The sequence below is a fragment of the Ostrinia furnacalis genome, unplaced genomic scaffold, assembly GCF_004193835.3.
Source record: "Ostrinia furnacalis isolate ACB-3 unplaced genomic scaffold, ASM419383v2 OfSCF5237, whole genome shotgun sequence".
Taxonomy (NCBI): Eukaryota; Metazoa; Arthropoda; class Insecta; order Lepidoptera; family Crambidae; genus Ostrinia; species Ostrinia furnacalis.
Genome location: NW_021135476.1, coordinates 1 through 16,182, shown reverse-complemented (window position 1 = coordinate 16,182; position 16,182 = coordinate 1). Strand labels below are relative to the sequence as shown.

Below are 16,182 nucleotides of genomic sequence, written 5' to 3'. Positions count from 1 at the left end.
ACGAAGCATTTAAGAAATATTGCAATGTTTTATTGTGTACCATTGTTTCATTGTTGAACATCTGACCCTACAGTCTGTCGGTTAAGTGAGTTATCAAAAAATACTTGACACGTATTTTTCACTTTTTCAAACTAATGAAAATTGAAAGAGAGAAATCGCGCCAAAGTTCAATAGAAATACCCCGTGACGTCAAAGCGTGCTTAATAGTGCAGCACTTTATGACGTCAAGCGGAACTTCAACGCATCATAACTTCGTAATTACTTGTTTGATTGTGAAATAAAAATATACGTGTCCAATATTTTTTGATAATGTAATTGACGGATCAGCAAGCTGAAGTGGCAGTGGGCTGGGCACATAGTACGCAGAACTGACGGCCGATGGGGCAGCAAGGTTCTGGAATGGAGGCCACGTACCGGAAAACGCAGCGTGGGACGTCCACCCACAAGGTGGACCGATGACCTGATAAAGGTAGCGGGAAGGCGCTGGATGCAGGCCGCTACCAACCGTGCGATGTGGAAGTCATTGGGGGAGGCCTATGTTCAGCAGTGGACGTCCTGTGGCTGAAATGATGATGATGATGATGATGAATTGACGGATTAACAATTTTTTTTTAGGTAACTAGCCTTTTGGCGAGTACCCTACCATTTGTTCTATTTAATTTATTTCTTATTCTTTCTATTTCTTCGCCCAGACAACTGTTCGCTTCCTACTGCGCTGCTTGCGGTGGCGCGTTGGGAACGGCTCTGTACCTCAACAGCAAAGTTAAGGTAAGCTAGAAGTAAGTCATCATCATCGGTCATTTGGTCTCCACTGAAGGAGTACGACTCTCTATTTACCAGCGCGGTACCACTGGCTGGCTAGACGGGTTAGGAAAGCAGCAATGGTTTCAGTCTTTAGCTTAAGATTGTAGGTATACTAATGACCGTTTTCACCGTCAATCCCTAATTTTAAGTGACCCCTACGGTAACACTTAACAGGAATTTTGTTTTCATAGGGGTCACTTAAACATTATGGATTGATGGTGAATACGGGCATAAGCCCTCTTGATAATAAAAAGTTACACCCTAGTTGAACTCATTTCTATACGGGGAGGAATTTTTTCGTCACGTAAAAATATTGCGAGACTTGTGACAACTCTGTTACGTTGGTTACGTCTAATAATCTCTCAACTACCGTCGGAAATTAAAATCAAATGAAATCGTATCATTTATTTATTTAAAAAAAAAAAAAAAAAATTACTTTTACATTTCAGAAGTTATGACTACTACTCACTACTCATTATGCTGTCTCTATATTTATCTCTAGTTTTGACAAACGGATACAATATTCGTGAAGAGGTATACAAGATTTTTCTTGTTTTACAAAAACATGAAAACTTTAGAGTTAACTCTTAACCTGAGCTCTCTACATGCATCAAATTTGCATGTCATTGAATGGAAACATACAACACAACACAATTACTTTGTGTTTTTACAACTATCTATAAACCTAACTTCAAACAGGATCTTTAACTCTCACATTTACCGACACGGCATTCGAACCCACGACTACCAGGCGTTAGAGGCCGAGTATACGAACTACTATGTCAAGTGGACGATATATGTATACCTCTGAAATCATCAATAAGTAGATAGATTATTTATCTCAATTCAAAGGCACAGTTCATTAAAAATGATCGATAATACTAAAATTGTAATAGTATAATGATTTATCGCAAGAAAACAAGATTAAGTAGGTACTTATTTAAAAATGACATCTTAAAAATAGCTCGTAAAATATTTTCCTATATTCTTAACCAAAATAACATCCATGTACTACAATACTACATGATGCAATGAATACCTATATGAATTAATTATGATTAAGACGTAACCTTTGCCACAAAATAAGATTATAGCATGTAAGTATCTGTAGTTTGCGGGGAGTCTTAGGTATAAGTAGGTATTTAGTTTTTGACTGACTTGATTTTTTTACCTTGTTACAAAAGTTTGAACTATAGACAGCACAATATGGCTACTTGACACAGGATTTTTTTTTTGCAAAAGTGCACCTATGTATTAGAACTTTAAGACGTTAAGACTTGAATCTTTTTTTTTTCTAAGTATGGTGCGTTCATCAGTAATTCACGACTTCCTATAAATGCTAGAAAATTACCGAGTTCATCTATCCATTATTACTTCAGTAAACTTGTACATTATGTTTCTTTTTTCCAATTTTTTACCCGACGAAGTAACCTTAATAAATCCACCAAATTGTTTTCGTGTTACACCAGCTGAATAAAGAACGCAATGTGTTATCACAAAATGCTGTAATAAATCAAATATCGCAATAACGCTGTTATCTACATAATACTATCATATCATTATTTTTCAAGTTTACGTAACGTAAATATGCGGCTATCTCATTATCACCCTACGTCATGGAACTTACGGAGGTGTGTCGGGTGTTTGGCACGATGATGGAGTGTGGATTCAGTAATATACCCACCATAACATATTATAACACCAGTACCTCTAGCACGAAACACTTTCGACTTCAAATCGTTTGCGTAAGTATTCGAATCGCCATCAAAAGATTTAGTACGGAAATGAGAAATGGTTGCACGAAACTTATTTTGACAATCAAAATTGTCACGTTATCGTATAATTCGAAGGTTGAGTATCTAATTTTGTCGAATACGCAAACGATTAAGTTAATAATAATAAATACTAAAACCTTGGGGGAGGCCTTTGTCCAGCAGTGGACGTCATTTGGCTGAGACGACGACGACGACTAAATAAGGCTCTATAGAGGGAAGGTCAAGTTTGTCTCGGGGGCAAGTTAAACTGCCATTGGACCCGAAGTTCGAAGTCAAGGTTCGACTTCGAACTCCTCCTATGTTCTTCTGATTGATTTTGTTGCGGGTCCAATGGCAGTTTAACTTGCCCCCGAGACAAACTTGACCTTCACTGGTTGGGTTTTTATTGGCGGTTAAGGTAGATCCTAGCTACTACACAGGAGTTGCAGCGGTGAGAATAGTCTCTTGTTATTACATCTTGGTTGCAAAATACCACCTTTTATAGGATAAATAAGATGATGCCAGGGAGTAGCTTCATGTGCTGTCACTCCTAGTCTTTTCATGACCAAAAGTAACCCATAACTTTTGTCACGCACAATTTCATCATCTTAGCCATGGGACGTCCACTGCTGAACATAGGCCTCCCCCAATGCTTTCAATGTTGCCCGGTTGGTAGCGGCCTGCGTCCAGCGGCTTTCTGCTACCTTTATGATGTCGGTCCACCTTGTGGGTGGACGTCCACGCTGTGTTTCCCGGTTCTACGTTTCACGCACAATTTACTTGATCGTATTTGTATATTTCCTTTCAGAATTCAAAATTCATAACTTTTTAACCACTATGCGGAAAAAATAGGGACGATATCCAACACCTGTGTTCTGAAAATATAGTGCAGGTATTGCAAGAGACAAAATCTTGCTGCAATACAGATAACCTGGCTAGAAGGCATAATAATTATGATGATGACAGAATGTCACTGTCCTCATTTTTATTCATTATTTTATCGCCACGCAACTTATATCAGAAATATGTCAAAAGGTCACTCATAATATGTCGCAATTACTTATAGTTGTTATCGATATAAATAAGTATTGTATCTTTTATTATTTGTCAAGTGCGATGACCTAATGCTGCCATGTGCCCGGTCAAATACCTACCTACAGTCATGACAAATCAAGGCTAGACCTTCTTTCTTTATCCCGGAGATCGCGATTTTGAAGTCGATTCAACTGAAGTCAATCCGTAGGTCCTGGGTTCGATTCCCAAATTGAAGAAACGTTTTGCATACTTACCTACTGCCTACTAAGTATGTAAGTGTTCCTAGTTTGGTTGACATCAACTTATTTCTGCAAAAAGAAATAATGCGTATAAGAGCAACGTATGTCGTTGTAAAGGTAGCAGGCCGGCCGCTATCGACCGGGTAACATGGAAAGCATTGGGGAAGGCCTATGTTCAGCAGTGGACGTCCTATGGCTAAGATGATGATGATGATGATGAGAGCAAGGTATAAGTTGTTGGTCTGATTCAGACAATAAAAATGAAGTCTGACTGACACGAGAGTGACAATCTTAATGATGACCAAAAAACGAAAGAACCGTTCATAACTGTTATTATTCACCTGCAATTCGCGCTGCATAAATATTTCCAATTCTAACCCGTGATTGATATGCAATTGACCCTCATAATATGAAACAATTGCCCCAAGTGGTAGTTTGACATGTTTATAAACCAAGAACGACTTCGATTATTTCAAAACATTTTTAACTTCTTAGGGTTTTTCAAAGCAAGTGATCCATTTTCACACTATTTATACGACTACGTATCTTCTTTAAGTAGATATGTTTTATTTTATAATAAAAATTTTAAACCTTTTTATCAACAAGATCTTTCGCATCATAAAAATATAATTTTCGAGCAGAGACAAAACTATAAAGAACTCAATCTTTTTTATCTAAGTGAGACTCGAAGAAGAAAAAACTAAAACCCAATCTTATTGCGCGCATAACATAGCGATTCCTCAATTGGAGATGATTTCAAGCCGTTTATCTAAGATATATATTTATTTTTCTTAAAAATAGAAAGTATAAAGTTTTAATAGCATTTTTTATTGTTTTATTCAAAGACAAATATGACGAGATGGGTTAAACCTCCTTCAACAGTTTATTCATTGTGCAAAGAGATCACGTCACGACGCTACGTTGGTAGGCTTTGTAGACACGCGCTTATTTACGCAAACTCGCAAGTGTTAATGGACATTGCATGAGCCATCTTTGTGCTAAATTAGAAAATACAACCTTTTATGATAGTTTGCACACCTCCAGACAAACCACCAACGAACAACTATACCTACTACACAAAATAGAATCTATCTTTGAACTTCATATTTTGAGAAAACTGGAATCCAGATTAAATGAAAAACCTTAAACTAAGCCTAAGTCCTTATTAGTTTCTGAAACATCGTGATGTCAAAGGTCTCCAATATGGACGAGATGTTATTATTATTTATTTAGATATTCGTTGTACAACGCTAAAACATTTCATCCCTAATCATATTTTCCCAATATAAAATGGTTTTATTGCTTTATTTTCCAGAAAATGAAGAATCCCATGTACGCGCGGTTCGTGCCATTCGCAGCCGTGTGCGGCGCCAACTTTATCAACATCCCCATGATGAGGAGCAGGTAAGAAATCTCTATAAGGCCTCAGCCTCGAACTTAGCGGGCAGCGGGGCGGCGGCGGCGGCGGCGCGGGAGCGGCAGGATCTTATGCGTAAAATCAAATAGACCGGTTCTCGAAAACAGCGGCGCGGCAGCGGCGCCGGAGCGGGCAACGAGCGGGCAGCGGCGAGGGAGCGGGCAACAAGCGGGCAGCGCACTCCTTCTTTTGCCCACAATAAATCGAGCGTTAGGAATAAATTTGAATCGAAATAAAATTGTCGCCGTTGTTCAGACATTTCGTTTGCGAATAAAAACAAATATCTCGACAACACAACCCCGAACACAACACTTCGCCGCTAAAGCGCCGCGCGAGCTGCCCGCTGGTTTCGAGAACGGGTCTGCGTTGCCCGCCCCGCTCCCGCGCCGCCGCCGCCGCCGCCCCGCTGCCCGCTAAGTTCGAGGTTGAGGCCTAATACTTTATGGTGAAGGAATGAATCTCAAAGACCCAAAACCTTTGCATAAGTGCTACTTAAACGTTCTTAGAGCGAAGAAACAAATCGTGGCGCGTTGTGGTCATAATAATACAGCCCATATTGTTAAAGTCGTGTTAAGGCGCTTTTGAAAAAGCTCATGTATCGACGGAAAGGAGAACCGTGATTTGTTGAGTTCTCGTTTGCTAAACATAATATTTATTGACATTCAAATTCAATAATTTATTTGCTAGAATACATATCACATGCTCGTTTTACATGCATTGCATGTTGTTGGACAAAAAAGTTGGTATAGAGTTGTGTTTTGTACCTAACTGTTATAGGTACCTAAATTTGTCAAAGGCGCTGTTTTCACTGAAAAAGTTACACTCAACAATCGCCTTTTAATCTTACCTTTAAATCCCTGTTTACTCCAAAGTGAGATCCTGAACGGCACACCAGTTTTTACCGCGGATGGGCAGCGCGTGGGAGAGAGCAAGACAGCTGCCATGCGTGGCATCTCGCTCGTGTGCATCTCGCGAGTCATCATGGCGCTGCCCGGCATGAGTGAGTGGTCATTCATCATCATCATCATCATCATCATCATCATTTCAGCCATAGGACGTCCACTGCTGGACAAAGGCCTCCCCCAAGGTTTTCCACAATGAACGGTCCTGCGCTGCCCGCATCCAGGCTCTTCCTGCGACCTTTACCAGATCGTCGGTCCACCTAGTAGGAGGCCTGCCCACGCTACGTCTTCCAGCCCGTGGTCGCCACTCGAGGACTTTCCTGCCCCAACGGCCATCGTCTCTACGAGCTATGTGCCCCGCCCACTGCCACTTGATTTCATTCATCATCATCACCATCATTTCAGCCATAGGACGTCCACTGCTGAACATAGGCCTCCCCCAATGATTTCCACAATGGCCGGTTGGTGGCGGCCTGCATCCAGCGTCTTCCCGCTACCTTTATGAGGTCGTCGGTCTACCTTGTGGGTGGACGTCCTACGCTGCGCTTTCCGGTACGTGGTCATTAGAATATGAAAACTATAAGCGTATCCAGGGGAGTATTTTGGCCCAGGGGAGGGCATTCTGGTCCAGGGGTGGGCATTCTGGCCAAGGGGTGAGCATTCGGCCCAGGAGAGGCCATTCTGTCTCATGGGAGGCCATTCTGTCCCACGGGAGGGTATTCAGGCCCAGATGAGCGTATTTGGTATAGGGTAGGGTAGGCCATTGCTCATTCTGGCCCAAGGGAGGGCATTCGTTTGGTCCAGGGAATGGCACTTTGGCCCAGGGGAAGGCATTCTGGCCCAGGGGAGAGGGGCATTCTAGCCCGGAGGGATGGGGGTTCACACGCTATGACACTCACGGACTAAACTTACACTTGCAAGGCAATCAGATGAACTAATGCGTTTTCACCGACAAGCCCGAAATTTGTAAGTGTTAAATTTGAGGAACCACCTACTAGAATAGAACTACCCATGGGCTTGTCGATGAAAACGGGCAAGATTCACACTGAACAAGATTTTTGGTTACGGCTTACACAAAAAAGTGACAGGCGAACTAAGTGTCAACTCTATCCCCAACTAAGTCTAGCTCACTACAGAATTATTTGTTTAAATTACACAACATTTTGTTACTCATGACCAAAGTGTTCGGTGGTCACTTTTTTTGTGTAAGCAGTAACCAAACATTTTTTTCATGCAAAAAGGTTTTTCGGTATATTTACCGAACCTTCGTTTCTTTCCAGCTTTGACGCCACTCATAACCGCATACGCGACGCGCCGCGGCCTTTTCTGCCACTACCCGATGGCCGTCATCCCGTTCCAGTTGTTCCTAGTGGGACTCTGCGTGACATTTGCCACGCCACTATGCTGCGCTATATTCCCACAGCGAGCCGCCATCGATGTAGAGAGCTTGGAGCCTGAGTTGAAGGTCAGTAGGAGCCGCTTATTGCCGGTAACAAGAAGAAAAGTTCTCAAAACTGACGCATTTACTGTCACGAAGCAGTGCTAGTCTGTAGTTTCTGGTGGGACTCTATCTTCCCGCATCGTGCCGCCATTGATGCAGAGAGCTTGGAGCCTGAGTTGAAGGTCAGTAGCGTTTGACAGAAATGGAAATTCAGTATGCTTCGCCAGCACTGGATAATTTATAGCCGGTAACAAGAAGACTAGTCAGAAGTCCCCGCTGTTCGTCTGTCATCTTCTCGTCTTCGCTGTGCGATATTTCCCTGCGTGCTGCCCTTGATGTAGAAAGCTTGGGACTTCAGTTGAAGGTCAGTATGCTTTGACAGATCTAGAAATTACCTTAACTGTTCTGTTCTGCCGCTACCCGATGGCCGCCATCCCGTTCCAGCTGTTCCTAGTGGGACTCTGCGTGACATTTGCCACGCCATTATGCTGTGCTATATTCCCGCAGCGAGCCGCCATCGATGTAGAGAGCTTGGAGCCTGAGCTGAAGGTCAGTAGAGTTTGACAGTACTGGATATTGATAATAGACGGTAACAAGAAGAATAGTCAGAAGTCCCAGCTATTCATCTGTCACCTTCTCGTCTCCGCTGTACTATATTTCCCTAGCGTGCTGCCCTTGATGTAGAAAGCTTGGAACTTGAGTTGAAGGTCAGTAGTTTGACAGAGCTGGAAATTTAATTGACTGTTCTGCCACTACCCGATGGCCGTCATCCCGATCCAGCTGTTCCTAGTGGGACTCTGCGTGACATTTGCCACGCCATTATGCTGCGCTATATTCCCGCAGCGTGCCGCCATCGATGTAGAGAGCTTGGAGCCTGAGTTGAAGGTCAGTAGAGTTTGACAGTACTGGATCGGTAGTTGGATATACCTACTGTCCCCTAAGAATAAACTGGACAGCCATCATCCCGCTCCAGCTGTTCCTGACTGCGTGACAATATCGGACCTAGTTATACCAATATATTTTTGTTAAAAGTTATTTTCATGTATTTTTCCCAGCTCACTCAAGAGAGATAGTCTGATCTCCAAACGCTAGCCTTGTACTGTAACTATTTAGTATTTCGATTTAGGGTGACTTATAAGAGTAAACACTATCGATATTCGTATCATACGATACATAGCGATACTCGATTGTCTTTATCCTTCAATTGATGTCTTGTTCTCTTTTCACAGGCCAAAACGAAGTATAATTTCCCCAAAGCAAAAGAGCTGTACTACAACAAAGGGCTCTAAAGAAATCGAAGCTGGAACTTCGTGCCATAGACTATTCTAAGATGACTACTGCCCTTCTGTGACCGCAGGCCGCTCGCACACTTACGACTTTGTCGCACGCAACGATAGAAAAGTCGGGCGGGATCAAACAATATTGAGGCTTATATTATAAACGCCTAAAGAGTATTTCGCTCGTCTTTATTTCTGATAAATGAGCTTACGTCCAATAATTCCAAAACAAGGTTTTTTTGCTATGATGATGGCAGTATATTTAGCGAAATTATATTTATTAAAACTGCCGTTGTCCTATTTATTATTTGTCGTGAGTGTGTAGCGCGCCTTATTTGAACACTTGTTATATTGGCTATGCTATACACTAAGGTAAGCTATTTTAAGTGTTAGCCTAAAACAATTATAATAGTTCTCAATTATAATGATATGTTATATTAAATTATTCGTTAAACGGTTATTGATGTTGTTAATTTTAACATAAATGTTAGATTGTTAAGATTTCATGCAGGGCAAAGATTATCATAGACTTAATGTTATTATTCATTCCAATTTGTAAACTTCCATTCCATTTATTTCTTTAAAATATTGTATATTATTATTAATTTTCTGTATATTAGCTATTTTAACTATTTATAAGTTTTTGTATGTTGCGTTGATGTGTGATATTTTTTATGCTCAATATTTTTGGTTGTGATACACATTTTATGATCTGAGCAAATCCCGACTGCCCATATCTTTTGATAACTCCCATTTACAAAAATATGAATGTAATCAAATCGTGGCCATAAAATTATACGAGGAAGATGTCACGTTTGACATTGACATTTGCACCGTTTGACGTCGTCATAGACTAAAGAGCTCTAATGATTGTTTTAGAGATAACGTGCAATAATTCCAAAGATATTGTTTAGGCTATTGGAGAGTTTATAATAGTTGTAGTTGAACGGTTTAATCGAATATGCAAGTCCACTGTCAAAAAGTTAAAACAAAGATATTTTGAGATTTGAAATTTTAGGTCTAACGCTTAAGGCCCAGTTTTGTGATTCGTAGTTAAAATAACCAATAGTTAAATTTGACAGATGTCAAATGACAAGTGGTGAAATATCAGAAAAAAATGATTTTCGAACAATGGTTAGCTTGACTTTTAGTACATTTTTAACTATTAATTTACATTTTGTTCATATTTAACCATTACATAGTAGCAAAATTTAACAATTAGTTATTTTAACTATGAATCAAAAAACTGGGCCTAACTGGGTCATTGCTTGAGGTATAGGAGCGGCACGGGAGAATGTTTTTGAGATGTCATCAAGATTTCAAATGTGCGTCAGATTTGTACGCTCTGTCACGTCACAATATGTCAATTTCACACCTCTCTTGTTGCTCCCATAACTCGGCACTGACTGAGTTAGCTGAGTAGACTTATTATTCACAGTTTGACTATGACAATTTATTATTTACATAAAAATGTAATTCTGAAATGGTCAAACTAGTCAATTAATGTTTTTAATAGAAAAAGCGGGTAAAAGACAGTGGACTGGTCGCTAATTAGGTAAATGTCAATTGATGTACCTTCTGCCGTGACAATAACACTGGAAGTGACTTTATATGAACAATGTACAAAATAAAACGTACGAGTATTTCAAATTGTCTTTCATTTTGTTATCACTCCCTGTGTCCTTTCGACCTAAATTAAATGAATATAAAGTTTAAAATATGGTGACCGTATTGCCAAAGTCGCTTGTATAACGGTTTGAGAATATCTCAATTATTTCTAAAATAAAATAACTTCTTCTAATTATATCGTATATTAAAGATACATTACAAATTAATATTAATCTGTTTCCACTTTATTATTTACAATAAAATTACATATCAAGCTACACAAACCTATTTAGTCTTATTTGCGGCGTAGACAACTTAGTTTTTAGTCTATTCAATGAGTTCATCTACCTCGATTTAACTAATTATAAAGAAAATATATAGACATCTGTCGTCAATTAACTGTAAGTATAAAGAAAATAATACATAATACAGGATGTCCCAAAATTTGCACGTCACACTGACACCAGAGGTAAATGAGCTTAAGACGCATCTAACAAGTATATTAAGTCCATTTTTAAAAATAACTAATATAAGTCATAATTATTTCCTAACTAAATAAAATAAAAAAATAAAAATAAATAAAATAAACTCATCAAACTTTTCTATAGAAATGAATAAATAAAATTGGTCATATCTTAAAACTTATGAAACTTTTCTATGGACATATTAAGCTTGTTCGATGCATCTTAGACTCAGCTACCTCTAGTGTCAGTGTAACGTGCTAATTTTGAGACACCCTGTATAAATATTAACAATTTCCTGTCGAATATTCAACTACGAAATCAAAATGTGCGCACACCCTAATTTCAAGTCTATTCCACTTTGATCACCTGAATTTGATAACCCAGGTGAAGTGGACTCCAAACGACACTTTGGTGTCCTTTGATCACCGTAGCTAAAAAGTCCACTTTGATCACCTAGGTGATCAAATCCAGGTGATCAAAGTGGAATAGACCTAATTTCACTCTGTAATCTAATAAACTATAATAATTACACTTTAATTGCAACGAAATACTTCAACATATTTCACTAACTACGTGTAATGGTGAATATAACTTCCTATTCTGATAATACTAAAGCGTAACGGATGTGAAACGTTAATCGTATATGAACAGCTTCGATTATAACAGAGAAAAGATAACATTGCATTAGGTCACCAGTGGCGCCCACTATAGTCCAGTTTACTTTGAAATTATAGGTACAGTCAGTGTCAATTATTTCGTAATACCCAAAGTAGAATAGAGAACTTTTTATTTCCAAGAAAGGTGTACAAGCAGGCAAGACAGATACAAACAGAGAGAAATATACAAAGTAGTCAAAAAATTCGCAGCACGTCTTTGTTACAATTGGAATAAGGTTGTGTTATCAACTTTTTGGTCACTTTGGATGTCACGATCACGAAGTATTTCACGCTGACTTTACATAGCACATCAGTTGGTTCGTAAGGGCGTTTTTATTACGTCATAACGTCAGCAAAATTCAATCGTGTTTTAGACGTATGATGATTCGATTGTATTTACTTAGAGTAGGCACACACCGTTGATTTTTAGTTGGCCGATAGTTGTGCCCGATTTTAAATTGTATGAAGAATCGGCCAAATCGAATCGGCGTAGTGTGCGCACTCCCATACATGCCCATACTGATCAACTGCCCGACTAAACTATCGGCCGACGAAAAATCAACGGTGTGCGCCTACACTCTTAATGTAAGTCAATTATTATGAACAAAATAGCGCAGCTTTACAATCATAACTTTTATCCGATATTACGACACAAGGAGTTAAGTTCGCACTAGGTTCGATTCGAATCCGTGGAAATACGGTCCGGTGTATGGATTCGGATCGGATGTAGTGCGAAATCACTCTTAAATTTATTACTATCGTTCCCACTCACACTACTCGTCGTTATAAGTGATGTACGCGTTGAGATAGTCGCTCTGCGTCTCCAGGATCAGTTTGTGTGGGTTGGTGGGGAAAGGCGCGCTTACTGGGTCTACCGTGCTAACAGGTGCTGACGTGCCTTCTAGTTCCTGTAATAATATTAGTGTCTATAGATTTGAGTGTATGTAAAATATGTAAAGTCTAAAACTAAATGTAGCAATCATAAATTAACATAACTTTAAGAACAAGCACTTTTGTACGTCGCATGCGACAGAATATGCTGGAATTTATTAAATTAACACCCATCTGTAACCATGTTCTTGCAAATAAATGATTTTAATTTATTATTATTATTTGGTAAGGTCACCCGGGGCGAAAGCAACTATGAGGCCAAAGTGACTCATTGGTTTTATTCTACACTACTTTCAGTAAGTTAGTACTTTACTGCAGTGGCCCACTATTTTCTATATTCGTGTTGTGTTTACTGTGATCAATAAAGTCTATTCTATTCTATTATTAATCAGATGGATTTTGAACAAAGTGTCTTGAAGCATAGAGCAATCATTGCTTTTTTATGCTTCAACAGATGACAGCTTGTTCAAACAAAGTTGCTTTCGCCCCGGGTGATCTTATAAAAATTAGGGAAACTTGATCCTTCACTTGTACACACGCTCACACTGTTAACTATCCATTTCCGTTTTTGCTCTCGCTCTAATCAAATGGCGATTCTTGGCGATAGAACGAGATGACATGACTTTCAATGGGCAGTTAACACTGTTGGCGATAGTACGTTAAAACACTACGCAGCGTCTTTATATCCTTGGGAAAACCCTTTGTTCATAGAATAAAATAGTGGATATTTCGATTAAAGGTAGGTCGGCGTCGCTTGCGGCTCTTCTTGTCAACGCATATATATACATATGTATATGTCAACGTGAAATTGTGAACTCTGTCAGTTTATAATATAACGCATTAGATTGTAAGCTAACAGTGGGTTAGGTTAGATTGTAATTTAACTACGTCAGATTATAATTTGACGGAATTCACAATTTTACGGTGACATCTACAGACAGGAATAGTCGTTGAAAATTCTAGGAGGCCTTTGTCCACCAGTCTGGTCGTTTAGACGTCGTCGTCGTGAGCGCTTTTCAGCTGAAATATATCCTTTTCAGTTGAGGATAAGTTACCTTCCGTCGCTTGCGGTTCTTCTTGTCCCAGGGCGCGTAGGGTATCTTGAGGTGCACGGTCTGGATGTGCAGCTTGACGGCGCTGCTCTGCGTGAAGCGCCGGTGGCAGTGCTGGCACTGGTAGCGCTTCTCGCCCGTGTGCACCTGGAATTACGTTATTTATTATACTTCTTGCAACTTGTAGTGTATGTATATCGATGTAGGTACTAACTACGGGAGCAAATTGATAACACGGTGGTCCGCAACTGACTGGTTTATTTAGAAAAGAAACGCAGCGCGTCGACACTCGATACAATATAGATGCGTAGGTATTCGCTGGGTGCGAAGTACTAGGTGGGGGTAACATAATCTATCGCAGCGCTCATGGTGGTCAAAAGTAGAAATAATGTAAGCTCTGTCATCAGATGTATCTGTCAATGGCAAAGCGATTCTACATAGTNAACGTGGTAGTACAAAAATGAGTCACAGTAGTTGTTGTGCACAGATGTTTGCCTTATGATGAGAGCGTGAATTATTGAACTCTGCCCTTGTTTTGTTCCTAATTCTTCTACATCTCGGACTTGTCCAGCCAATACCAACAACTTTCCTTTAAATACGGTTTGTGGTTGGAATTTGATATTGTAACTCTCACAAACCCGGTCTTCAAAACAATACTCATTTCGATCTGAAAACGATATTTAATTTATTACTAGCGATACAGGAACATTTAAATATATTTACTGTTATATAATGAAACCGTTAAAGTAGCTTTTTCTTTTTGTTTTACTGTAAAACTACAACTATAAATGAAGTAAACAAACCCTGACACAATCAAACTTAAACACACTTTTTGGACTTACTTCATCTGATTTGAATGACCAAAATTATTTCAAAACCTTTTTTCCACCCAAATCGTGGTATCACAACAATTTATTAGTTGAAAATATTTGTTATTTTTTCATTTCGATATTTTTTCACAAATATACGACCTAAATGTCAATGTGACAGAGCCCACAAAGTTGTGGACGCTAGTTGGCGCTGTAATCGTGCACAGAGCCAATAGCTATAGCATGAATACATCACACAACTCACGAAGGCAAGTGAGCTTTACTTGTGTGTGTACGTGTACATGCACATAACGATAGTGTAATGTCTGTCAAAACTTTTGAAAAACGAACAGTAGCGAGTCACCAACTATATAAAACTATACCCATTGCTTATATTTTTTCCAGTTACTTGCATCACACCAGTTATTTTGACCTCATATAAAACACGCCAGATATTTGGACCCCATGTTACAAACCAGTTACTGGACTTCATGTATCACACCAGTTACTTGGGCCCCTTATCACGCTAGTTACTTGGACCCAATGTATCACGCCAGTTACTTAAACCTTAGTATCACATAAATTATACTTAGACTCCATGTATCACAAGATACATTTGTCAAGAAAAATATCTAGTCTTCCGCTTTGCAATGGAGGGAAGTCGAACCTTAATTTCGAACTCCTCCTATGTTCTTCTGATTAATTTCGTTGCGGGTCCCAATGACAGTTTAACTTTCCCCCGGGTCAAACTTGACCTTCATTGGTTGGGTTTTTATTGGCGGTCAAGCTGTAGATCCTGGCTACACAGGAGTTGCAGTGGTGGGAACGAGAGATGGGAATAGTCCCGTAAGATACATTGGTATCACACTAGTTACTTGAATGACCTCATGTATCACCCGTTACTTGGACACCAAGTATTACACCAGTTCCTTGGGGGACCCTAGTATCACAATAGTTATTTGATCTCCATGAGCTCACTGGTGTGATACGTATTACACCAATTATTAAAATGGTTAAAAGTTTCCTAAAATGTTTGTCTACATAGTTTATACACTGATTGTTTTCCTTGTAAAATAAAATTACTATTATTTTTCGTATACTCACGACGATGTGCCGGTCGCGGTTGCTAGGCATGGAGAAGCGGCGGTCGCAGTGCGGACACTCGTAGGGCCGCTCGCGCGTGATCGCACGTGACTACGTTTCTTTATTGTATCCTAGTAGTTACTCATATCTTACCAGTTACTCATATCTTCGTATACTCACAACAATGTGCCGGTCGCGGTTACTGGGCATGGAGAAGCGGCGGTCGCAGTGCGGACACTCGTAGGGCCGCTCGCGCGTGTGAGTTCTCATGTGCACCATCAAGTTGGCGTATTGCTGGAATTATAATAAACATTATAGGTCTTCCATGCCTTGCGAGAAAAAAAGGAACCGTTATTTCGTTATAGATTAGGTCTAGCTAACATGAGGCAGGAAATGTAACTCGAAAAGAACAGAGGCATAGATATTAACTGGATCCAGTTGGTAACCTTTCCTTTTAAAAAATACTACTTATAAGGGCATTCGCGAATATCCCCTGTCACTCTGGTACACTTGTTTTTGGTATCTGGTATGAGAGCTAAAGGCCTAGGTAAATTACATTGATTTGCTGTATAATTAAATGCAATAACATCGGGGACACAGAGCGTCAACGGTGCCTGAAAAAATCGCGTTGTCCATTAAGGCGATTAGTGTCCTCAATCCGCGTGAAATGGTCATTTTGTAAAGCCTACTCCTCTTTTACTGCTGGACAGAAATAGTTGAAAAAAATATATGTTATACAACAGTTCAAGG

The 16,182-nt window shown here is 39.7% G+C and overlaps 2 protein-coding genes across 3 annotated transcripts; one reads left to right on the top strand and one right to left on the bottom strand.

The window, feature by feature from the left end:
• Positions 1 to 687: 687 nt before the first annotated feature.
• On the top strand, positions 688 to 9,995 carry LOC114360899 (sideroflexin-1-like). The gene is made up of 5 exons (XM_028315758.1): positions 688 to 768; positions 5,148 to 5,236; positions 6,122 to 6,249; positions 7,432 to 7,616; positions 8,822 to 9,995. The coding sequence occupies exons 2-5, from the start codon at positions 5,151 to 5,153 to the stop codon at positions 8,879 to 8,881; spliced, it is 459 nt and encodes a 152-aa protein (XP_028171559.1). The 5' UTR covers positions 688 to 768; positions 5,148 to 5,150; the 3' UTR covers positions 8,882 to 9,995.
• A 2,211-nt stretch (positions 9,996 to 12,206) lies between these two features.
• Positions 12,207 to 15,753, bottom strand: LOC114360898 (zinc finger protein 771-like). 2 transcript variants are annotated; one of them, XM_028315756.1, is made up of 3 exons: positions 15,613 to 15,753; positions 13,544 to 13,687; positions 12,207 to 12,505 (listed from the first exon to the last, which is right to left on the bottom strand). In XM_028315756.1, the coding sequence occupies exons 1-3, from the start codon at positions 15,709 to 15,711 to the stop codon at positions 12,371 to 12,373; spliced, it is 378 nt and encodes a 125-aa protein (XP_028171557.1). In that variant the 5' UTR covers positions 15,712 to 15,753; the 3' UTR covers positions 12,207 to 12,370. The 2 variants fall into 2 exon arrangements, with proteins under 2 accessions (XP_028171557.1, XP_028171558.1); XM_028315757.1 differs by lacking the exon at positions 15,613 to 15,753 and adding an exon at positions 15,454 to 15,551.
• Positions 15,754 to 16,182: the final 429 nt, after the last annotated feature.